This window comes from Mandrillus leucophaeus, unplaced genomic scaffold (genome assembly GCF_000951045.1).
Source record: "Mandrillus leucophaeus isolate KB7577 unplaced genomic scaffold, Mleu.le_1.0 Scaffold171, whole genome shotgun sequence".
In the NCBI taxonomy this organism is placed as follows: Eukaryota; Metazoa; Chordata; class Mammalia; order Primates; family Cercopithecidae; genus Mandrillus; species Mandrillus leucophaeus.
Window position 1 is genome coordinate 2,909,689 of NW_012101710.1, and position 25,451 is coordinate 2,935,139.

The window sequence follows — 25,451 nt, forward strand, 5'->3', positions numbered from 1 at the left end:
GATGCAAGTCCTTCAACGGAAACGCCGCTCAGCTGTGTACAGGCACCGTGGAAACATCACTGGGCGCAGAAGGTGCTGCCGGCGGTGTTGCTAAGAGTCTACAGAGCCAATACCAGTGGTTCCGACAGAAAACTCCAAACAAGAAAGAAGTGGGCCGGGCGTGGTGGCCCACGCCTGTAATCCCAGCACTTTGGCCGAGGCGGGCGGATTACGAGGTCAGGAGATTGAGACCATCCTCGCAAACACGGGGAAACCCCGTCTCTATTAAAAATACAAAAGATTAGCCGGGCGAGGTGGCAGGCACCTGTAGTCCCAGCTACTCGGGAGGCTGAGGCAGGAGAATGGCGTGAACCCGGGAGGCGGAGCTTGCAGTGAGCCGAGACTGCGCCACAGCACTCCAGCCTGGGCGACAGAGCGAGACTCCGTCTCAGGAAAAAAAAAGAAGAAAGAAGTGGAAGCGGGTGCCTTAAACACCCCACTGCAGACACCAGGGGCTGAAAGGCACAAAAACGTGTCGCAATGGCAGAATCCAGGCGCGGTCACAGTCCAGGGCCACAGAGCACGGGGAGGCGGCGGCAGTCACGTGGGCTTCCTGCAGGACGGCCTCGGCTCCACACACCACACGCGGCTGCACTGCAACAGAGGAACTGCGGCTCACGCTCTGTCCTGCAGCTCAGTGCGGGAGCAGCGGGTGCAGTCTGCCCCCTGGACAGGCACGCATGGCGGCCCTAAACAGCACCTCAAAATGCTGAGGGAGCCCCTGAACATCGCCTTGGGGCTGACGTTGAGTCCCGCAACAGGAGCCGCCCTGGCCACAGAGAGCCGAGCCCATATGCCACCCCTACTCACTCATGGTCCCGTCCTGAGGACAGCAACCAGGCCACCCTCAGACACCCCACTAGGCCTTCTGTCCCACACATGCCCGTGCTGTGAGGCACGGAGGCCCCCAGGACTCAGGAGCTCCCGCACTCTGCTCCCCAGCCCCCGACTTGGAAGGCTCCTCTCAGAACTGCCAGAACCAGAGTCGCAGCCGCGCACGCCAGCGTTTCTGTCTGGTGGACACACCGCGGCCGTCACTAGCACAGGCGTCAGGAAATGGCCAGGCACGGCCACCCTCCTCTTCCTAGCACTTCCCAGCACCTGGCCACGGCTCCTCCCTCACCCAGCATGGCCTGAAAGGCATCATCTGCGATGTGATCAGAGGGAGCAGTCGAGGCCACGTCAGCACCGACTCCACATTTCACACGAGGCTCAGCTAACCCTGGGCACACGACACTGGGGCTTCACCTCTGCCTTAAAGAAGGTGCTTTCTCAGTGATGGGATAACAGAAGCAGCTGAGAGCAGCCAACGGGGACCCCGCCGCGCCCCCTGCAGATGCTCACCACAGTGCTCCCAGGTCACTCCTGGTTCCCAAGAGGGATGATTTCCTCAGTGACGAAGAACTCTATGGTCTCCTCTTCCCAGTCATCCACGTTGCTGTCCAGCTCGTCAGTGTCCACACCTGAGAGGACAAAGGGCGCAGGTCACCCACGGGGGCACATGCCGAGTGGCACCACCGAGGCCAGTGGGAAGAACGCAGGAGTCCACGTGCACCGTGGCCTGTGGGCGGTGGAAGGGCCAGCTCCTGGTGACGGAGGGATCTCTACGTTACCTCCTCGCAACTCCAGGCGCTCGTTTTTCTGCTCCATATAGAGCTCCTGGGCCATTTTTCGGTACTTCCGGAAGTCTTCCATCATGGTGCGCCTTCTCTCCACCAATTCCTATGCGTGAGGTTAGGGAAAGCCACAGAACTGGTAAGACACGTGCCTCCCCATCGCGAAGAGCCCACACCCAGGTGGACAGTGCCAGCATGACAGCATTTGGAGGCGCTCAAGCAGGAATGGCCGCTCCATTCGTTTTTACTTTTCCCTCATTCTCACTCTTCCCCCAACACTGTCCCCCGCCCACAAGGCAGCAGTGAGGTCGCAACTCCAGGCCCCCGTGCCAGCCCCAGTTCCCCACTGCATTCCTCCTAGGGGAGAAACAGAACCAGTGTCTTCAGGGCAGAAGCAACTCTGCGCACACACACAGCGCCGCCTGCAGCCCTGATGCGGGCCCGCCTTTGCCGGGGCGGCAGATGTCCCAGCACGGCCCTCCCTTTGGGGAACAAGGCTCACCTTTGAGGCTTTGGACTGGCTCAAACGATCCTTCTGTTCAAAGATCTTTGAGTATTTCTTCAGATCCTTTTTAATTTGCTGAAACAAAAGACCCGCCACTCAGGATTTAACATTCCAAGCAAGAAGCACAAATGCAATCTTCAGAGTTGCCGACATGAGGTGATACCCAGGGTCATTCATAGAACAGCTTCCCAGGAGTGCTCGCGCCCGCTCCTTCCTCCATCTTTCTTCAGACTTTCTTCCTGGGATTTAACCCTCCTCCTCGCTCTGACCTATCGGCCTATTTTACCACAATTATGTAAACCCCCGACAAGCCGCTTCTATTCCCACCAGGACTTTTTATTTTTTTATTTTTTATTTTTTTTTTTTTTGAGATGGAGTCTCGCTGTGTTGCCCGGGCTGGAGTGCAGTGGCCGGATCTCAGCTCACTGCAAGCTCCGCCTCCTGGGTTTTTACGCCATTCTCCTGCCTCAGCCTCCCGAGTAGCTGGGACTACAGGCGCCCGCCACCTCGCCCGGCTAGTTTTTTATATTTTTAGTAGAGACGGGGTTTCACCGTGTTAGCCAGGATGGTCTCGATCTCCTGACCTCGTGATCCGCCCGTCTCGGCCTCCCAAAGTGCTGGGATTACAGGCTTGAGCCACCGCGCCCGGCCTCCCACCAGGACTTTTTAATGGCCCTGGTATCTTTTCATCTACCCCACGGGTTCATGCAAAACTCCCCTAAACAAGCTGGAGACCTCAGGCTACTCTCCTAGAGCTGTTCTATTCCATTCAGTTCTCACTGCTCCTGCATCTCTTCAAGGCGTCCTTGCAAATGTCACGTTTCTATCCCCCACTCACCACCCTAACAATAACAGAAAAACTGACTACTTTTCAATGCCACAATCGCCTCCAGTGCCCTGCAGCGGGCATGGGGGGACGCTGACCTTGATCTGCTCCTGGCTCAGGAGCGTGGGAGGCCGGGGCCGCCACAGCAGCTGGCAGAAGCGGTCCTTGTTGTTCTTCTGCAGAAGGCGGCCCTGGAAAGTCCACAGCCAGTATGCGTTGTCCACCTAGGCGAGGGCAGGGCCACACCAGGACACAGAGGGATCAGCAGAGCCACAACTGTGACTATGTCACTGCTGCACAAGGTCCTGGGTATCGGGGACACGTGTGAAGCAAACAAAGCTCTGCCTGTGCAGAGCCGACAGCAGCGGAGGTGGGCAGTCAGTGAAAGACACCTCAGTGATGCAGTCGACCCAGAGTGCAGGGCACAGAGCAGTCGCAGCAGCGCTCATCACAGCACAGGCCTGCGCGGTCCTGCTGGCAACACGAACCCCATGCTGGACGGAAGCTAACTGCACCACCACGCGCCGCTGCACCCCACGCCAGATGTAAGCTGTGCTGAACCCGGGACTGGATGGAAGCTAACTGCACCACCACGCGCCGCTGCACCCCACGCCAGATGTAAGCTGTGCGGAACCCGGGACCGGATGGAAGCTAACTGCATCACTGCGCTGCTGAGCCCCGTGCCGGGTGTGAGCTGTGCTGAGCCCCCTGCCGGGTGTGAGCTGTGCTGAGCCCCCTGCCGGGTGTGAGCTGTGCTGAGCCCTCTGCCGGGTGTGAGCTGTGCTGAGCCCTCTGCCGGGTGAGAGCTGTGCTGAGCCCTCTGCCGGGTGTGAGCTGTGCTGAGCCCAGTGCCGGGTGTGAGCTGTGCGGAACACTGTGCCGGGTGTGAGCTGTGCTGAAGCCTGTGCTGGATGTAAGCTAACTGCATCACTACGCGCCACCAGGCTCCGCCCTCTTCACAGCAGGCCTCTCTCATGAAGGAGGGCGCACTCGCTGGCCCTCGGCATAGACATCTTGTTGCAGCCCGGCATTTTGGGAGCTAAGTGTTTATACCTCAAGGAGAGTGGTCAACAAATTAAAAGGTCTTTTTTATTTTTTTTAAATGGGGCTAGGGTTTCGCTGTTGCTCAGGCTTGTCTCAAAACTCCTGGGCTCAAGTGATTCTTCTGCCTCTGCCTCCTAAAGTGCTGGGACAACCGGTGTGGGCCACTGTGCCTGGCCTAAGGTGATTTCAAGGGTTGAGGTGGGCCCCACCGAAATGACATCTCAACGTATCTGAACAGAGGCTGCCATCAACATATCCTCATTCCAACATCAAGATTTCTAACTCTCGACACTTGTAGTCGTATTTGGGAAGTTGATACTCCTAAGAGTTCTGTATCTCATTAAACAAAATTACCCGAGTTTGGTCTCACAGGCTCTATTTACATGGACTGGTTCAAGTGTCAATACCTCCATCAATGTTTTACAAGTCATTAAATACTGAAGGTCCTCGACAAATTTAACCAGCAGTTTTGGAATAAGCGTTGTGGGCAACGCAGCAGCTGGACTCAACCAATGACCCCAAAGAGATCTTAATGTCTGTGGTTACAGAACTTTGTTCAGACTTCAAAGGAAGTGACTCCTCTCTGCAGAAAAACACTTGTGTATGACACATTCTCACTCCCTTTCAAGGGTCCCCAGGCCCAGGGTAAGACCCCCACCCGCCCTGCAACCATGAGCGGGAGCTGCTCCTGCACTCGGCGCCACCTCTTCTACAACCCAGAATCCTCCTCCTCCTGCCACGAACACCAGCCAAGGCTTCTGTTAAACACAGAGGCTTGTGCCCCTTCCCCGAGGTCCCATGACAGCACCAGAGTCAGCAGCCAGCCGGCAATCCCTGCTTCTATCCACAGCCAAAGCTATGCCCACGGGCCTGCACCTTATGGCTCCACCAGGACACAGAGGTGACGACGTAGCGTCCGGTGGGATCCCACTCGACGTCGGAAGCCATGTAGTGCTCTGCGATGTTCATGACCGTGCAGTCCGAAGTGTCCACAAACGCTAAGGCACCATTCATACTGCAGAGACAGACAGGACCGTCAGGCTTCATGGAGACGCGTACCTCCTGGCATCCCACTCCTGAGAGGTGCTGCAGCATGGGGTCCCCAGGGAGCCAGCCTCGGCATTAACATGGAAACAAGCACGGCAACAGCCTCTGGTGGCCACCGTGAGACGTACCAAGTCACAGATGCAGAGTGTGTGGTGAGTAGTACACACGTCTGCCATCACTATTATTTTTACTGGAAATGTTATCTGGGGCTAAGTAAGCCTTCAAAAATACAGCAGCAAGTGTGGACAATGAAGCAAGGGAGAGCAGCAACAAAAGGGTACTCTTTAAGCTGGAAGTTTCTCCACGATTTCGACACACTGCTGGAACACAGCTGAGACCAGCACGTGACACAAACCACAGAGGTAAGGCAGCCTCACAGCTGTGTAACGAATACCCTTCCTGCTAGAAGACACGGGACTGAACCCCTGGGGGTGGTAACTGGATTGCTGGAAGGCACTTGTTTAACCACGAAGAACCACAACTCGCAGACGGGTCTGCCTGGTCACTTCACGAAAGCATCTGCGAGAGCTTATTTCTTCTTTTTTTTTGAGACGGAGTCTCACTCTGTCACCCAGGCTGGAGTGCAGTGGCGCGATCTCAGCTCACTGCAAGCTCTGCCTCCTGGGTTCACACCATTCTTCCACCTCAGCCACCCAAGTCACTGGGACCACAGGCGCCTGCCACCAAGCCTGGCTAATTTTTTGTATTTTTAGTAGAGATGGGGTTTCACCGTGTTAGCCAGGATGGTCTCGATCTCCTGACCCCGTGATCCACCTGCCTCAGCCTCCCAAAGTGCTGGGATTACAGGCGTGAGCCACCGCGCCCCGCACAAGCGCTGATTTCAATCTATCCTGGCTTGGCCCGAGTCCTGGAGTGCCATGGGTCCGCAAAGGTTCATAAAGTCCCATTCACTGACACCGGGGTAATCCTCTCAGTGCACAATACTCCCTCTACCAAGAAGCTGGTGCAGGCGCCTGAGGGTCTCTGCCACAGCAGGCCGAGTGCTGCTCACAAGGCGGACAGGCTCAGAGCGCGTACACCTACCTCCTCAGGCCCGCCAACACCACGAACTGTCCTTGGGGGCTCCAGAAGATGGTGTTTGCTTGCTGCTTGTCGAACATCTCTGAAAGGAAAGAGAGCGCCCGTCACGAGCTGCGAGGCTTCCACGGTGCCGGGGCCGCCAAGGCTGGAGGACTTGGCTGTAGCTCAAGCTGCCCACGTGGGCAGAGCCAGTAATGCCGAACCACCTCGGAAAAGTTTTACAAAGTCCATCGCTAAGTACCCCGAGTCACAATCCACACTTTAAATGGGAAAAAAAAAAGAGAAGATATGACAGGGGTACTTCAAAACAAGACTATCTTATTTCCTGAGGTAACTGGACAAAGAATTCCCTTTACGGCAAATGTTCACTGCTGCAGGGTCCCCAGCAGGGAGAAGACGTCAGAGATACGTGACCCTGAAAGACTAAAGCCACTCTCCTAGCGACAAGGCGTCTTTGGATAAGCTATGCTTGTTGAAACTGACTAGTCATCACCTTTCCAGGTACTAACTCTTACTTCCAGGAGGGATCTCAGGCAGAGCCACGGGAGCGGGGAGAAGGCCAGCTGGGGCTGGGCTCAAGTCCCCCTCAGAGCACATGCTCCCTGCGTCTCAGACAGAGCTGACAACCTGTGGCCTCTCTCTCCTCAGCCTGCGGTACATCCAAAAAAAGAGGCATGGGGCAGGCTGATGTGGGGAGAAGGGGAGGAGACGGGGCAGGGCAGTGTACCCCGGCAGGGGCAGGGGTCCAGACTTGTACAAACGAAAACCCCAACAGTCACGGGAAGGTGACAGAGCCCACACAGTGGCCCCAGAGTCCATGCCAAACCTCAGGAGAGCCATGTCACACTACACGTTTGGAAGGTACAAGGTGCCTCTGCTTGCCGTACGTTTTATGACCTAGAAGACTTACGCAAGTCTCTGGACAGTCTGCAACTGCCCATATGTTTACATCAACCGGAATTAATGAAACAGCCAATTGTGATCCACTGCCAACTGAGGGCACCACACACCCTGCCAAGCTCTAGCAAAGTGAAAACTAAACTCCTCACAGAATCATGCTGCGAAAGGTGCGGCCAGGAGATTCCAACCCCTTTCAAGTACAGGGCCAAACCCATGGCTCTGCAGGAGGACACCTGGCAGTCAGAGTCCTGTGGGTGAGGAACACAGCCCATCACCACCTCCCGGCTGCCACACACATACCACGCTTGTGAAGCAACAAGCAATGGCTCATTCAATCCCCGCGGGCACCGGGCTCTATGCTGAGCAGAGACCCCAGGATGAAGTGAGGAGCTGAGGGCACAGGCGGCAGCTACCATGAGACGGGAGAGCGTCCCCACACCACTGAGGAGCGAGCCCCAGGTGGGTGCAGTGTGGTGCCCCTGGAACCAGGTGCACGGGGCAGGGCACAGCCGTGTGCAACAGCTCTGCACACCCTGGTCAGAGGCACCCGACTCAGACTGGGGACTGGCAGGAGCATGTCCACAGGAAGTGACCCTGAGCCCAGGGACGACAGCTACAGCCAGAAGGGAAAAAGCTTCACTCCAGACGATGGCAGAGAATGGAAGCCTTAGAAATACTTGCTGAAACGTGAGGGCCCAACGGGGCTCAGAGAAGCACCCCACAAGGAGGCAGCACCTCCAGGCCATCGCTCACTTCATCAGCCAAGCCCACAACGCCCCACTCATAGGCGAGTCCCGGCCTGCCCAGCAGTGGTCCTAGGCCAGTCAAATGCTCACTGCTGGGCAGAAACTGAGTCATGATCCATGCTGACCTGTTCAGAAGAGAAAAAGGGACTAGGCTACTTACTGATGAGTTCAATTTTCCCGTTGTTTTTGACGTGGTAGAAAGACACAGATATCCGCGGAGCCTCTCCATGCAGCACGGCAAACTTACTTCCATTTGGTTCCCAGGCAAAGGCTATGATGGTTTCTAAAATGGACAAAACAGACCACTTCCTTTTTAGTCAACTCAGAACACAATGCTCTTGATCAGTTAAAATGTTCACTACTTAACCACAGAGAAATATCCTCCAACGTTTAAAAGTTCATTAAAAGGACCAGAGAGCAAGCAACAGCAGGGAAGGTGCACATTCCTGGAGTTTCAGAGACAGCTGCTTCCACTCATGTGGAGAGACCTATGTGAAACTGCTCTCTCCCTGAGCGGGACACCGGGACCCCCGTGGCGGGACCCCCAAGGCAGGACGCTCACAGCGGGACCGCAGGAGCCTGACGTGAGCAGCTGTGGGCGCTGCTTCCCTCGCATCCAGTGTGGCACCTACAGTGGGATCCTCACTTCCAGTCTCCTACCTGGAAAGGTGGCCAGGTTTCACGTTTTCTCACCTCTCTATTTTTGTCCTTCCTTCCTCCTTTTTTCCATGGCAAAACAAAAAGCCTAACCAGAACACAGGCTCAATCTCTTCTCTCTTTTTTTTAGACAGGGTCTTGCTCTGTCACCCAGGCTGGAGTGCAGGGGCGCAATCTCAGTTCACTGCAACCTCTGCTCCTGGGCTCAAGTGATCCTCCCACTTCAGTGTCTGGAACAGCTGGGACTACCGCTGCCCACCACGCCTGGTTAATTTTTTTATTTTTTTTTTGTACAGAGAGGGTCTCACTACATTGCCCAGGCTCTAAACACGTTCTATGACCTGGAGATGGCTACTCATGGTGCGGGCTCACAGTCCTGACTCCGTTGCTCAGACAATCCCTTGCATGGAAGTGTTAAAAGCCAAGAGTAAACAGCACAGAGGCCCCATTCACCTCAAAGTGACTAAAATACAACTTGCCTTTCATTTCGACCACATCCACAGGTACCTGTTTCTCCCTCATTCGGAAAATTTCAAAATTTGTGACAACACCCTGTATAAAAAAAAGGGGGAAGGGGTGACATTTTGGACAGTGAAACTATGAGACAAAGGTTCAAATCAAAGGTCAACTTCACAACGAAAGATTCAGTGTGCACGCTTGGTTCACACACACGAGCATCTGCAGTGATAAAAGAAACAGCCCTCAGGACGGAAGACGGTTCAGTTGGAGGGTAACTGCCGGCGCCACGTCTACCGGCAGCCACTGGACATGCACGAAGTAACTCTGACCCAGATCCCACCTCCAGAAGCCACCCTGCCCGCCACACTCGGGCACAAGCAGTCCCAGGGTCCTCACTGCAGCCTGCGGACCAGGATCCCGAGGGCCATAAAGGCTCACCAATGGGGCTGGTTAGACCGTTTCAGACAGTGGGGTGTCCGGTAGCCATAACCTTCAAGAAGTCCTGCCCTCCTCCAGCAGTCTAAGGGGAAACTGCCCTGACGTCCATCAACAAAGGAAGGAGGCCAAGAAATGTGGTCCACCAGACAAGAGATTACCGTTCAGACTCAGCACCACGGACCAGCCGTGGGAACACTGAGCTATGTGAAGATCAGACACAGAAGGCGGCGTACTATCCGATTCCAGCTGTGTGTCCAGAACAGGGAAATCACTGACATTCGTGATGCCAGGAGCTGGGCAGAGAAGCTGCTAATAGGCATGGTGTTTCTTTGTAGGGTGACAAAAACATTTCTTATTTTTTATCTTTTAAAAATTATCTGTAGACATGGGGTCTCACTGTGTTGCCCAGGCTGGTATGAAACTCCTAGTCTCAAGCTATCTTCCCTCCCACCCCGGGAGCCACCGCGCCCAGCCGATGAAAATGTTCTGAAATGAGTGGTGCTGGCTGCACAACTCTGAACACACAAAAAGCCACTGAACCAGTTCGCCACTCTAAAGGGGTGTTTTAAGGCATGTGAATTACCTATCAATTAAAACTTTTTTAACACAAAACAAAGAGGAATACTTCCATTAGAGGGAAAACTCAGGAATTTTTTTTTCTCTTTTTTTTTGAGACAGAGTCTGGCTCTGTCGCCAGGCTGGAGTGCAGTGGCGCAATCTCTCAGCTCACTGCAACTTCCGCCCCCTGGGTTCAAGCAATTCTCCTCCCTCAGCCTCCCGAGTAGCTGGGATTACAGACACACGCCACCATGCCCAGCTAATTATTGCACTTTTAGTAGAGATGGGGTTTCACCATGTGTGCCAGAATGGTCTCAATCTCTTGACCTCGTGATCTGGCCACCTTGGCCTCCCAAAGTGCTGCGATTACAGGCATGGGCCACTACACCCAGCCAACTCAGGCAATTTTTTTGATAAAATAAGTATTAAATGATCAACCACCAAAAAAAAAAAAAAAAATCTGGGTATACTACTCTTTGTGCTCAGAAAGACAACAGTATTCTCAGCTGGGCACAATGGCTCACGCTTGTAATCCCAGCCCTCTGGGTGGCCGAAGTGGGCGGACCTGAGGTCAGGAGTTCAAGACTAGCCTGGCCAATATGATGAAACCCTGTCTTTACTAAAAACACAAAAATTAGCCGGGCCTGGTGGCGGACGCCTGTAGTCCTAGCTACTTGGGAGGCTGAAGCAAGAGAATCGCTTGAGCCCAGGAGGTGGAGGCTGCAGTGAGCCAAAATCGCGCCACTGCACTACAGCCTGGTGACAGCGAGACTCCGTCTCAAAAACAAACACAACAAAATAAAATCCATTAACAACCTCCAAACAATACGGTGGCCACTTCAGAGCTCAGGATAACGAATCGCCAGTTCCCGAGGGAATCTACATACTTGGGTGCCTTTCGGAGTCCTATCTACTTTCACACACAAGTAGTCTCCGTTCTTCTGCCAGTGGAGCTTGCAATCCACCACGTTGAACAGGTTCCTCACGCGGATCTCTTGCCTGGTAGGGAGCTGCATCAGGGTTACCCTGGCTGGAATATCTTTGTCTTCAGGCACCCAGAAGGCGATTATGTTACCACCAGGAGACCAAGAAAAGTCTCTGCACGACAGGAAAATAAAACGCTAAAGCAAAGGCCAAGTGATGAAACTGAAAAGCAGAAGAAAATAAAACAACTCATTTGCTATACAGAAGCTCAATGCTGTTATAACTGACGCTGAGCACTCCCTCCGCGCAGCTTCACAGGTCCTCGCCAGGAGCCTGGGGCACTACCGCGCTCACTGTGACGGGGAATGAATGCAGACAGAGTATTAGCAACCCCACCATCACACACAGATTCATAGGGACTCCAGCCTACGCTCTGTCAGCCCACTCTTAAGACACCGCACACTGCTGCTCTGACGCAAGTAAGTTGTAGGCTGGTTGACCCGGCTATTACGTCATCTGAAGATTAATTAGGGTGCAAATGGGGAAACCGGCAAATCAAGCATAAGGAATGAACAAGAAAAAGGGCAACTCCCTCCACTGTATCAACCTCTCTACAGAAAAGCTGCTGTAAGGAACGAACGATCCTGAGCTCACCTACATGAAAAACAGCTTTATACACGCTATGTGCTGTTTTGCATTTACTGAGAATGAACGTCCTGGTCTTCTCATTTTATAAGCCATAATTTTGCCCAAGAATGTAAAAATGAAAGAAGACACGTTGATGTCCTTGGATTGCTGGTAGTTCACTGCTATAATACTGACCAGTCCCAAGTTTTCCGATAAATAAAAACGTGCCCATTCTTTGATGGTGAAAATAAGCTGAAGGCTCCCCAAACTCTGCCTCAGACAGAAGAACAATAGGAAAACCTTTCGCCTAAGCAGAGTCCCCTCTCTTCCTTAAGGCTGGAAACCCCCCTAGTTTCTAGGTCAAAGACAAGGTAAATGGAAGGAAGCCGACTCAAGGCTCTGGCCTTGAAGATTCATTTCTGGGCACAGGAAAGGGGTCACTGACGTGGTGCCTTGAGGGTGGTGGGCCCAGCACTGAGCAGCCTTGCCCATCGACCCAAGCCTCCATCCTGGCGTCCAGAACAAACTCACCTTAGGCTGGGCATGGTGGCTCACACCTGTAATCCCTGCACTTTGGGAGGCTAAGGCGGGCAGGCGGATCACTTGAGGTCAGGAGTTCAAGACCAGCCTGGCCAACATGGTGAAACCCCGTTTCTTCTAAAACATACAAAAAATTAGGCGTGGTGGTGGTGCGCCTTTTAATTCCAGCTACTCGGGAGGCTGAAGCACCAGAATCGTTTGAACCTGGGAGGCGCACCACTATACTCCAGCCTGGGCAACAGAGCAAGACTGCTTCTCAAAAAAGATTTAAAAATGGCTGGGTGTAGTGGCTCACGCCTGTAATCCCAGCACTTTGGGAGGCTGAGGTGGGCGGATCACTTGAGATCAGGAGTTCTGAGACCAGCTTGGCCAACACAGTGAAACTGTCTCTGTGAAAAATACAAAAATTAGCTAGGCATGGTGGTGGGCACCTGCACTCCCAGCTACTCGGGAGGCTGAGGCAGAAGAATCACCTGAACCCAGGAGGTGGAGGTTGCAGTGAGCGGAGATCATACCACTGCACTCCAGCCTGGGTGACGGAGCAAGACTCTGTCTCTTTAACAACAAAAAAAAGCTGAGTGCTAAAGGAGAGAGCGCAAATAAAGGAAACCAACTGCAATGGACCACGTCTGTGTCCTCCGAATTCACAGGGTGAAATTCTAACCCCCTGGGTGATGGCATGGGGTGGGGCCTTTTGGGGGTGGGAGGTCCTGAGGGTGAAGCCCTCGGGAATGAGATGACAGCTTTTACAGAAGAGGCCCTGGAAGCCTTCTTCCGGGAAGGCTGGACTGAGGGGCCGTCCATGAGGAGGGAGGTGGGCCCTCACCAGATGGTCTGCAGGCACCCTGACCTCGGGTTCCCAAGCTCCAGAACTGGGAGAAAGAAATCTCTGCTGTCATAAGCCACCCCGCCTATGGTATTGTGTTAAGCAGCCTGAACACAAGAAGACACCAAATTGATAAGAATACTCACTTTATCCCAGAGATCTTCAAACTCTTCTTGTCCAAAAGACCCATAGACTGCCCAAAAAAAAGGAAGGCTAAAGTTGAGTCAAATCATGTTAGTGTCTCAGAAGCACACTTAACTTTTTACAAAAGGAAACCAGAGTCTGATGTGAGTTTGCCTAGAGGGCAGCGCACACAGAGGATGACAATGATTCCACCCACCCACCCACCACCGAGAACTGCAGTTCTGAAGCCCACTGCATGAACTCTCATCCAGGACCCCCCACGGCTGCGCCGGGGGGCAGGAGTGACTGAAGAGCTCTGCCCAGAGCAAGGTTTGTTAAAAAGGCACAGGAGACAGGACTTTCCTACGCATCTGTGAAACCTCCTCCTCCTCTTCTAGCACAAATACGGAAAAGCACCACACCCCAGTTACAAGCAAGGATGGGACAGGGCGTTTTCCATCACCGGGACCACTTACAGGAGTTTCATAGATGCTAAGCGTATCCAGGGTCATTCTGGCAAAGAATTTGCCATCGTGGCTCCACCTAAGAAGAAGAAACAGAAATGCCAAGGTGTTCCAATGAAAAGACAAAGGCTACAGAGCTCGTTACAATGGTCCACTTACTTAAAAATAGGCCAATGGGCTGAGCTCTCACAGTGAAAACCTCTCTTCTTGTGCCCTGTAAGGATGTCCCAGATGATTATGGCCTGAGGGTCATCCTGCGTGTCCATCAGGGGGCTAAAGGTCACCAGGTACCTAGAAGAGAGGGGCCACACTGTATGCTACCCTCCTCTCACGAGAGGATCGCAGTCTGTCTGTGCGGCCAGAACACGCGGTCAGAACTCGTGGAACCAACTCTCTCCCGCAACCCCACACTGCCCGGCCCCAAGAGTTCCAAGCGGAAGAGGGAAGCAGCAGCGCTTGTTCATTCTGGTGTCAATACACTGCAGACACTCTGGTTTCTCCAAGATCAGCACAGAAAGATCTCACAGGCCCCACACAAAAGGCTGCTGAGTGATCTAGAGGGAGGCACAGTGTGGAATTCTATCTTTACTCATGTTTCATTAAGACTAACAAGGTAGGCTGGGCGCAGTGGCTCACGCCTGTAATCCCAGCACTTTGGGAGGCCAAGGCGGGCGGATCACAAGGTCAGGAGATCAAGACCACGGTGAAACTCCGTCTCTATTAAAAATACAAAAAATTGGCTGGGCGCGGTGGCTCACGCTTGTAATCCCAGCACTTTGGGAGGCCGAGACGGGCGGATCACGAGGTCAGGAGATCGAGACCATTCTGGCTAATATGGTGAAACCCCATCTCTACTAAAAAAAATACAAAAATTAGCCGGGCCCGGTGGCGGGCGCCTGTAGTCCCAGCTACTCGGGAGGCTGAGGCAGGAGAATGGCTTGAACCTGGGAGGCGGAGCTTGCAGTGAGTGGAGATCATGCCACTGCACTCCACCCTGGGCGACAGAGCAAGACTCCGTCTCAAAAAAAAAAAAATACAAAAAATACAAAAAATTAGCCGGGCGCGGTGGTGGGTGCCTGTGGTCCCAGCTACTCAGGAGGCTGAGGCAGGAGAATGGCGTGAACCCGGGAGGCGAAGCTTGCAGTGAGCTGAGATCCGGCCACTGCATTCCAGCCTGGGGGACACAGAGAGACTCCGTCTCAAAAAAAAAAAGACTAACAAGGTAAAAAAATACGACTGGGCGCATTGGCTCACACCTGTAATCCCAGCACTTTGGGGGGCAGAGGCAGGCAGATCACCCAAGCTCAGGAGTTCAAGACAAGCTTGGCCAACCATGGCCAACCAAGCTTTAACATGGTGAAACCCTGTCTCTACTAAAAATACAAAAATTAGCCAGGCATGGTGGCAGGCACTTGTAATCCCAGCTGCTCAGGCGGCTGAGACAGGAGAATAGCTTGAACCCGGGAGGTGGAGGTTGCAGTGAACCGATACTGTGCCATTACACTCCAGTCTGGGCGACAAGTGAAACTCGGTCTCAAAAAAAAAAAAAAAAAAGTCCCATGCAGTTTGAAAGCCAGCACAGGTCTGATGGGAAACTTCAGAGGCTGGGGGCTCCTCTCAGCCATGATTTACCTGACTGCTGGTTTGTCTGGAGCTACTGCACCTGCTCACTCAGTTCACACAAAGTGTGTAACAGACGGTCCCTTACAACACCAGAGGAGAAGGCAGACACAACCTGTGAGGGCGAAAACAGTGGCCCCAGCTCGTCCTCACACTGCCTTCCACAACTGCCCCTTTCCCTAGCAGAGCTCCAACAGCCGGATTAGCTAGATCAAAAACCACGGCTCAGCCAGGTGCAGTGGCTCATGCCTGTAATCCCAGCACTCTGGGAGGTCAAGGCAGGAGGATCACTTGGCACCAGGGGTTCAAGACTACCCTGTGCAACAAAGTGAGACCCCCCCCATCTCTACAAAAAAATAAACAAAATTAGCCATATGTCATGGCATGTGCCTGTGGTCCCAGCTACTCAGGAGGCTGAGGTGGGAGGACCGCCTGACCCTGGGAGGCTGGGGTTGCAATGAGCCTGCAATGGGGCCACCGGGTGGCGCCAAGCCTGGGTGACAGAGGCAGGAAAATTTATCTGTAAAATATGTGACCTTAGACTAGATCCTGAACTGAAGGAAAGTAAATATTATACAGAACATTATTAGATCAAGTAACAAAATCAGAATATGGCAATACATTAAAGTATTCAACGAATGTTAAATCCCTGAAGTTAGCACCTGCACTGTGGTCATGCTAACAAAATCCTATTTCCAGGAATACACATTCAGGGCTGAAGGGACACGTTACTTCAAATTACTCCCAAATGGCTCAGGAAAAAATATCTGTGTAGGAGATGACGACATAAATGCAACCAAAATATCTGTGTAGGAGATGACGACATAAATGCAACCGAACGTGAGATCTCAGTAAAAAGCATACTAGCGTTCTCCTTACTCCTATATTTTTCTACTAAGTTTGAAATGCTGCAAAATGAAAGATCACCTGTACAAGGCTGGCATGGGGTGAAAAGCATAGACTCCAACAGCCGGATTAGCTAGATCATCTTTTTTCTAGCAGCTTACCTTTCACAAGGTGAGAAGTCAATGAGCTGAACCCCTTGGTGGCTGAATCTCTGAATTTGCTTGAATTTCTCTCCCCCCCATAGAGCAATGCCTCTTTGATGAAAGGTAGCCAGATAGGTGCCCTTAGGAGACCAACGCACATATGTCTCTGTCCATCTCTGCAGAAAAAGGCAGTGCCAACATTAATACAACAGAATGGCAAACACAAAGACTCCTCCTACAATGAATCTATTCTGCAAACTTTCTTTCTTTATGTTTTTTGGAAGGGAGTCTCGCTGTCTCCCAGGCTGGAGCACAGTGGCATGAGCTCGGCTCACTGCAAGCTCCGCCTCCCAGGGTCACGCCATTCTCCTGCCTCAGCCTCCAGAGTAGCTGGGACTACAGGCGCCCGCCATCATGCCCAGCTAATATTTTGTATTTTTAGTAGAGACGGGGTTTCACCGTGTTAGCCAGGATGGTCTCGATCTCCTGACCTTGTGATCCGCCCGCCTCGGCCTCCCAAGTGCTGGGATTACAGGCTTGAGCCACCGCGCCCGGCCTATTCTGCAAACTCTTAACTGAAATACACAAAGCCTGTTCACTTCTCAGGATTTACTTCAAAGCTGAAAGAGGAATAAAAGTTGTTTTCAGAAAGTAATCTCAAAGAAAATATAACATCACCTGCTCTTCCAGTTTTCTGATAGAAACAAAGTTCCACTTTGTTAAGGAAATATGGGAGAGGTGAGTCCCCGCCCCCAGCAGCAGCAAATACACACCGCTCTTTCTTCAATTGAGACAGGGTCTTTTACGTCATTCCAGAATATGGAAGTGCGGTCTCCACTCTCAAAAATCACACTGTACTGATCTCTGCATTCTGCCTCTTCAAGCCAGTAACGTAAGTTCCCCTTAAAAAAAAAAAAGGCAAGGAATATAACATTTCATTAATTTTAATAAAAAACTCATTCACAACTACTGCTCTTAAAGATGTGACAAATTCAGTCCACACCTTAACTCCCAAGTCACACTCTAACCTCAAGTCAAGACACCATCCAGCATTTCTTTTCTTTTTTTTTGAGACAGGGTCTCGCTCTGTTGCCCAGGCTGGAGTCCAGTGGCACAATCATAGCTCACGGCAGCCTCAACCTCCCAGCTCACGGTGATCCTCCCACCTCAGCCTCCCAAGTGCTGGGAAAACAGGTGAATGCCAGGTCTGGCTAATTTATGTATTTATTTACTTTTTGTAGAGAGGGGGGTCTCACTTTGTTGTCCAAGCTGGTCTTGAATTCCTGGGCTTACGCCATCCTCCCACCTCAGCCTCCCTAAGTGCTGGGATTACAGGTGTGAGCCACCACACCCAGCAGCATTTCTTTAAACCGCTGAGATGCAGGTTTCGGGCCACTCACCAGGTCTTTGAAAGGCTGTTTCTCTGGAATATCCCACTCGTCACTGATGGTCATATACCTGGAGGAGAAAGGAAACTGCTGAGCCCCACGTCCTGATGACTAGAAAGAGCACCCGTGGGGGTCCGGCATGGCCCTGCTGCGCTCCAGCCTGCCCACCCCAAGGGCTGTGACTGGCATAACGGGGAGGGGTGTTGCAGGCAAGAAGCATGGGGCAGGGCTATGAAACAGCCCTGTGGCAGCCTGACCAGAAAGGACGTGAATAACCTGACAGGCACCAGCACCCACTGAGAAGCACCAAGCCACCCACACACAGCCGCTCACTCGCACGTCAATGTCTACTTCCTTGTGGCCAAGTCTGAACTCACTTGTCAAAATCTGTGAAGAGGTTGACCCGGAACGTGTGCTGCTTGTCAAGCTTGTAGCCGTCGGCGTTCTTCACAGCATCCACAGCGTGGGCCGGGGACGCGTACTCCAGGAAAATATACCTGAGTGAGAGAGGGCCATTGGCACACGCGCACACTGTAAGGTTAGGCAGGTATGCGCTGCCTGCCCCACTCCTCTCCACGGACAAGCCCTCCGTGCCAGAAGTCTCTGTGCTACTCTTTCTGCCTCGAGCTTAAGGCAGTCACACGGGGGACAGACCCACAGCCAGGGAGCGCCTAAGTGAGGGAAACCCTAACCAGAAGATCCAAAGTCTTTAGTTTTGTTATCATAAATTATAGAAAAGTTAATCAAAAAGTCCATTATTTTTACTGTAGCAATGGTTTCGTGATATGTACACATCAAAATCTATTAAATTGTATACTTTAAAACTATGCAGATTTATTGTATATCAATTATCTCCAGAGCTGTTTAAAAAAAAGTCTTGGCCAGGCGCGACGGTTCACACCTGCAATCCCAGTACTTTGGGAAGCCAAAGCGGACAGATCACTTGAGGTCAGGAATTGGAGACCAGCCTGGCCAACATGGCAAAACCTCTCTCTATTAAAAATACAAAAATTAGCCAAGCATGGTGGTGCAAGCCTGTAATCCCAGCTACTTGGGAGGCTGGGGCAGGAGAATTGCTTAAACCTGGGAAGCGGAGGTTGCAGTGAGCCAAGATCACGCCACTGTCCTCCAGCCTGGGCAACACAGTGAGGCTCTGTCTCAGAAAAAAAAAAAAAAAAAAAAATTAAAAATAGTCTAGGCTGGGTGCGGTGGCTCACGCCTGTAATCCTAGCACTTTGGGAGGCCAAGGCGGGCGGATCACAAGGTCAGGAGATCAAGACCATCCTGGCTAACATGGTGAAACCCCGTCTCCACTAAAAATACAAAAAAAATTAGCCAGGCGTGGTGGTGGGCACCTGTACTCTCACCTACTTGGGAGGCTGAGGCAGAATGGCATGAACTCGGGAGGCGGAGTTGCAGTGAGCCGAGATCACGCCACTGCACTCCAGCCTGGGCGACAGAGCAAGACTCTGTCTCAAAAAAAAAAAAAAGGTCTAATATTATGTATTACAGGCAAGATTAGAAAGGACCTCAGAGAATGTTTCACTGTAACATGAGTAGCTGAGGGTCAAGAGGCCATCCCTTAATCGACTGCCCAACACAGAAAATGCAGCAGCATTACCTGCATTTGATAATTTTTCTAGAAACTAAAACTATTCTAGTTTTTACTTCACTTATTTTAGAGACAGTCTTGTTCTGTCACCCAGGCTGGAGCGCAGCTACGTTATCATAGCTTACTGCAGCCTCCAACTCCTGGCCTCAGGCTTCAAGAGTGTTGGGAGTTAAGGCGTAAGCCACGATGCTGGTCTATTCTAGGTAATTTAAACAAACTTTAAAACCTTAACTTAAACTTTATCATCTTCTCATTCACTGCTCTGGAGAGCTTCCAGCTGAGGGTGGCCTGAAGAAGTGAACGGCCCACGTGCCTGGGCGAGGCAGGAGCTGTGTTTGCAGGGAGCTCCTGCAACACTCCCTCATCACGACGTGCCAGACACAGATGAGACTTCTCCCACGGGAGAACACTCACCCTTTCGTCTTCCCATCCTCTTCAGGATAAAAATCATTTGTGATTTTCCCAAACTTGGAAAAGATCTTGTGGATGACATTTTTGAGCTTCTCAAGTCGGTCAGGTCCCACCTGAGGGACGTTGTCCACTACAATCACCGAATCGATTCCGTCCGCTTCCTGGGGCCGGTCTTTGAGGACATCTCCCAGTAATTCTGAACCAGAGAGAGATTTTTGAAATGATCATTTTTACCAAGAAAAATATTAATACATTAACTGAGCACACTAAACAAGTCTCCAAGAAGAGCCAATGAATCGTCTAAATGCTTCACTGTGAGCAAAAGAAATCCCAACCCTGGCTTGGTTCAGATTTTAAACACGAGTTGCGGGGACTGGAATGCTCCTCTCTCCCTTTGATGGAAATATAAACAGTCAAGATAGGTCAATTAAGTTCTGGCAATAACCAAAAACTACAAAAGAATAACAACAAAAAGATTTTACCAACGCAAAATGCAAATGAAAAAGACAGTCTAAAGAATATCCAATATTAGAGCTTCCAGAGATCCCTAGATTTTGAAAGGTTTCTAGCAACGTCTAGGCAGAATCCCATCGCAATGTCAGTGAAAACTGACTTTTTAAGGAAGATTTCAGCAAACAAGTAAATATTTAAATGCTCAGTATATTCACAGCACATTTGTGTTGTGAATACAAATTACTAGAAATTATTCAAGGAGGAACCTCTCTTGAGTGAATTGGGATGAAAGTAGTAACTCTTCTCCCACCTCCTGTTCCTGGTGATGTTCATGTTTTCAGGTCGTGTACTGGATGGCCACTCACAAGTGAATCAAGAAAAAAAAACAGAGGAAGCACGCCTGGGGTGAGCTTCCCCACCTCTCTCCACTGCAAACGGCCCATCAACAGGCACCTTCGTCCGGAACAACTCCTTGCCCAATATTCCTTATATTAAAAAGCTCTAAGGATAAACAACCAAACTGCAGGAGACAAGGACACAGCAAAGTGTTTTTCCGACTCACACAACACTCAACACAACACTTCTGACACCGGATGTGGGGCCCACATCAAGCAGTTTTCCAGGGGCCGCCAGCTGGGTGTCCTCTACTTAATTCAATTCAGACATGATCTACCAGGAATCAGCACCAGATCCCACAGGCTGAAGGCTCAGTCCCAAAGACTGGTCCCTGTTTCAGATGGCAATCGCAAGTAGTGGGCTGTCACCTCCAGTTCTGACCAACAGGCTACAAAGCAGGGCTCCCACTACCCCCCGCTTCTTGGGTTCCATTAATTTGCTACAGCAGCTTACAGAATTCAGGGAGCTAGGTTTGCCAGCTTATTATCACGGACGTTACAGATGATACGGACGAACAGGCAGATGAAGGAGAAGCGCAGAGCCTCCCTGTGCTCTCCAGGCCGCCACCCTGCAGGAGCCTCCACCTGTTCCCACACGTGGAGCCCCCGGAACCTGGTCCTTTTTGGTGTCTAGGAAGATCTCATTACGTGGGCATAATTAATGACATCACTGAGCACCGGTGATCAACTCAACTTTCAGCCTCTTCCTTCTGGGGGGCAGGGGGAGCCCTAAAAGTTCCCGCCCTCTAATCACGTGGTTGGTTCCCTGGCAAGGAGCCCCAGCCATCAATCATCTCACTTGTCTACAAAAAGACACTTATCACTTTGGAGATTCCAAGTGTTCAGACGTTGTGTGCCAAGAACCAGGGCAGAGCCCAAATACACATTTCTTATTATATCACAAAGAGCCTTTTAGAAAAACACTATCAGGGCAGAGACCTGCACTTAAACTAGGAGACTGGAGAATATACAAGTTTCTGAAACAGCTTTTTTTTTTTTTTTAAGAGACAGGGTCTTGTTATGCTCCCCAGGCTAGCCTTGAACTCCTGGGCTCTAGCAACCCTCCTGCCTCAGCCTCCCAAGTAGGAGGGACTACAGGTGGGAGCTGCCATGCCCACAGAGTTTAAGTAACAGTATTTTTTTCTCAGTGGTACGTGAAGCTGTCCTCAATGTGATGAAATGCCTCGCAGGGCTTTTGGAAAGCATCACATAGTCAGAATTCAGGACAAGGCCAAGCTCAGTGGCTCACACCTGTAATCCCAGCATTTTGGGAGGCCAAGGCAGGCAGATTACTGAGGCCAGGAGTTCAAGACCGGCTTGGCCAACATGGTGAAACCCTGTCCCTAATAAAAATACAAAAAAAAGGCCGGGCATGGTGGCTCAAGCCTGTAATCCCAGCACTTTGGGAGGCCGAGACGGGCGGATCACGAGGTCAGGAGATGGAGACCATCCTGGCTAACATGGTGAAACTCTGTCTCTACTAAAAAAACAAAAAAAAAAACTAGCCGGGCGAGGTGGCGGTGCCTGTAGTCCCAGCTACTCGGAAGGCTGAGGCAGGAGAATGGCGTAAACCCGGGAGGCGGAGCTTGCAGTGAGCTGAGATCCAGCCACTGCACTCCAGCCTGGGCGACAGAGTGAGACTCCGTCTCAAAAAAAAAAACAAAAAAAAAGATCCAAGCATGGTGGTGGGCGCCTGTAATTCCAGCTACTTGAGAGGCTGAGGCAGGAGAATTGCTTGAACTCAGGAGATGGAGGCTGCAGTGAGCCAAGATTGCGCCACTGCACTCCAGCCTGGGCAACAGAGTGAGATTCCATCTCAAAAAATAATAGTAATTTCAACATACTAAATATGCAGATGCCAGAAAATATTCTTCGCTTTATTTATCTCAAAAGTTGGCCGGGCATGGTGACTCACTCCAGCCTGGGCGACAGAGCAAGACTCCGTCTCAAAAAAAAAACACACAAAAAAAACTTTCAGAAATATTAAAAATTGACCAGGCATGGTGGCTCACGCCTCTAATCCCAGCACTTTGGGAAGCTGAGGAAGGCAAATCACTTGAGGCCAGGAGTTGGAGACCAGCCTGGCCAACATGGTGAAACCCCGTCCCTACTAAAAATACAAAAATTAGCCAGGAGTGGTGATGGGTGCCTATAATCCTAGCTGTTCAGGAGGCTGACGCAGGAAAATCGCTTGAACTGGGGAGGCAGAGGCTGCGGTGAGCCACTGTACCCCAGCCAGGGCAACAGAGTGAGACTCCATCTCAAAAAAAAAAAAAAAAAAAAAGGAAATATTGAAAATACTACCTTAAAAAATAATCTCCATTTTATTTTCAAAGATGCTAAAATTGAGAGGAACAAGAGATTTAAAAAAAAAAAAAAAGGGAAAAAGGCAGTTGCCAGTCACTGCAGTGCTGGACACCCTGCTGTGGAAACTAGTCAAATCCCAGGATAACTTCTAAAGCACTTACCATACAATTAAATGGCCTGACAAGCCTGATCTGAATTTATAAGGCTTGCAATAAAAAGCTTAGCTTTTACACAAACTGCGTACTCCTTCCCACAAGCTCAAAGCGTCTAGTCTAGGAGAACCAGCCCACATCTAGGAAGGAAACAAATGTAGTAACTACACCATGAAGACACATCGCCTTGATCACTCTCGGCCCAAGCATCAGTGACACGTGGCTCACAGACTCCCAACCTGTCTCCAGGAAAAAAAGAAGAGAACAATTCTCAACACTAAATAGCAAACAGAAAGAATAATTAATAATGGAAAAAAGACATTTAGAGTTAAAATCCTGATCAGCTGAAACATTAAACTGAAAGGATGATTACAGTTTGAGATGCTAATCTGCGCCCAAAAGTAAGAAGGCAAGACAGGGACTCCGGGCCACCTTTGGTCTGCTCCTTGGAAGACTCGGCCCTTTTGGAAAGAACTGATACACTCATATACTATCTGGAAGACTCGGCCCTTTTGGAAAGAACTGATACACTCATATACTACCTGGAAGACTCGGCCCTTTTGGAAAGAACTGATACACTCATATACTATCTGGAAGACTCGGCCCTTTTGGAAAGAACTGACACACTCATATACTATCTTGCACACTGACCCTGAAGGGCAGCTCTTCTCATAACGCACACAACCCACCTGCGTTACCACAACCAGGCGGGCCATGACAAAGCCTGCTTGCTGAGCCTTAGTCCTCAGGACCAGATGCCTCACCTGTCACTCTGGCCAACACTGCACCTTCAGGGCCACGTGGGACCCCTGAGGACCCACAGTCATCACCCAGCCTGGCGAACCTTGTGGTCATATTAGCATCCACTAACTCTTCCCAATTCCAGAAATAATTTACACATTAGAAATCTGTGAATTCGATGGGCTCAAATAATACTTTTAAAAAAATAGCAGAATTTCCAAGGGCTCAAAATAATCATTAAACCAAAAGTTTTGATTTTAAACTATAACAACAACTGAAGTGTTAGAAAGAACACTGTTCTGCCGGGTGCGGTGGCTCACGCCTGTAATCCCAGCACTTTGGGAGGCCGAGGTGGGCCGATCACAAGGTCAGGAGATCCAGACCACGGTGAAACCCCGTCTCTACTAAAAATACAAAAAATTAGCCAGGCGCGGTGGCGGACGCCTGTAGTCCCAGCTCCTCGGGAGGCTGAGGCAGGAGAATGGTGTGAACCCGGGAGGCGGAGCTTGCAGTGAGCCGAGATCGTGGCCACTGCACTCCAGCCTGGTAGACAGGGCGAGACTCCATCTCAAAAAAAAAAAAAAAAAAAAGAAAAAAAAGAAAAAACACTGTTCTGAGCAGGAGAGTCTGGTGAGCCACGCACAGCGAACCCACTGCGAATTCTCAGCAGCCTACTCCACCTTCAGGGACACATTTCCTCAGGACTGAGGGGCGCAGACTAGATGTTCCCAAAGTCTTCATTAGTTTGTGGTGTTCTTCCTGTTTTTCATGCTAAAATGTCTTCTATGAAAAAAAAAAGTGTAATATAATAATGGCCACAGTAACTGACAGCCTTTTTATTTTTTAATTTTTCACTTTTTGAGACAGGGTCTCACTCTGTCACCCAGGCTGGAGTGCAGCGGTGGGATCTTGGCTCACTGCAACCTCCACTCCTGGGCTCACGCTATTCTCGTGCCTCAGTCTCCCAAGTGCCGGAGACTACAGGTGTGCACCACCACACCTGGCTGATTTTTGTATTTCTGATAGCCTTTTAAAAATACGTTTCAATTATAAGTTGGCAACTCCACGTTATTCCCTAAATTGTCTTGGTGTATATCTGGCTGCGTCAGCAAGGGTATTTTTATTTTTCTCACTCCAGTATTAACTTAGCCAATCCGCAGAGGCTGATGTGTTTCTCAACTTAAAGGCTTAAGAGAGCTAAAAACAAAAGAAAAACAAATGAGACCAGCTCTCATCAGAAGTCACTTTAGGAAAAGAGCTCTCTGAGACAGGAAGCAGAAATATGCCTGTAAATCCAATCAAGGTTGAGACGAAGGCAAAGCAGGCTGTTATCAACAATATTAAAACCTGGAAAAATAACTCGCCTTACAGGTTTAGCAGAGGGGATAAAGGAGAACCAAACTGGAATTTGACAGGGTCTGCCTGTACCATTAGGGAAGTCTCCTGGAGATGGACAATTGTGCGGGGCAGGAGGACAAAATCACCGGCTCTGCGACAACCTGTTCCTCCGATCCAAACCTTGGGAGGTCTGACTGGTCAGCTGGGACACGCAGACCCGCAAACCTGACACTGGGTCTTCGGTTTTTGCCGTAACCCCAGCTGCTACACTCACAGCACACCCAGCCAGAACAGAGTACCCCGTGTGCCCTCTCCCACCCTCTCAGATTTCCGGTTGTCATGCAAATCCCGGGCTCACGAAGTTAGCTCCATCCTGTCCCCTTTTTTAGGAAAGAAAAGGGGAGGCGCTGAGGTCTCAGAACGTCTCTAGGGCACTCGGGAACCCCTCCCTCGGTGGCTTTCCAGGAACACACGGACACCCTCGCTGGAACTTCTGCACGAACCAGTGGCACAGCCCGACGACATCTCCCACCTCCGGAATCCCAGTCACGCTCCCGCGCCGCTCGCCAGCCCTGCCCCGGGCGCCCTCACCTTCCTCGCTCACGTCGTCCACGAAGTCCTCGGGGTCGCTGAAGGAGGGCTCGTCCGCGTCGCCGTTCTCCAGC

The 25,451-nt window shown here is 51.1% G+C and overlaps 1 protein-coding gene across 1 annotated transcript; it reads right to left on the minus strand.

Moving 5' to 3' along the window:
• Nucleotides 1-439: 439 nt before the first annotated feature.
• Nucleotides 440-25,450, minus strand: EIF3B (eukaryotic translation initiation factor 3, subunit B; the record flags this gene model as incomplete). Its single annotated transcript, XM_011976939.1, has 19 exons — nucleotides 440-705; nucleotides 1,384-1,502; nucleotides 1,653-1,761; nucleotides 2,158-2,235; nucleotides 3,085-3,210; nucleotides 4,907-5,045; nucleotides 6,122-6,200; nucleotides 7,925-8,047; nucleotides 8,901-8,973; nucleotides 10,764-10,974; nucleotides 12,940-12,986; nucleotides 13,393-13,459; nucleotides 13,540-13,671; nucleotides 16,008-16,165; nucleotides 16,763-16,891; nucleotides 17,390-17,447; nucleotides 17,755-17,874; nucleotides 19,404-19,596; nucleotides 25,378-25,450. Coding segments are annotated over 18 exons (2,019 nt in total), but the record flags the coding sequence as incomplete, so codon positions are not given.
• Nucleotide 25,451: the final 1 nt, after the last annotated feature.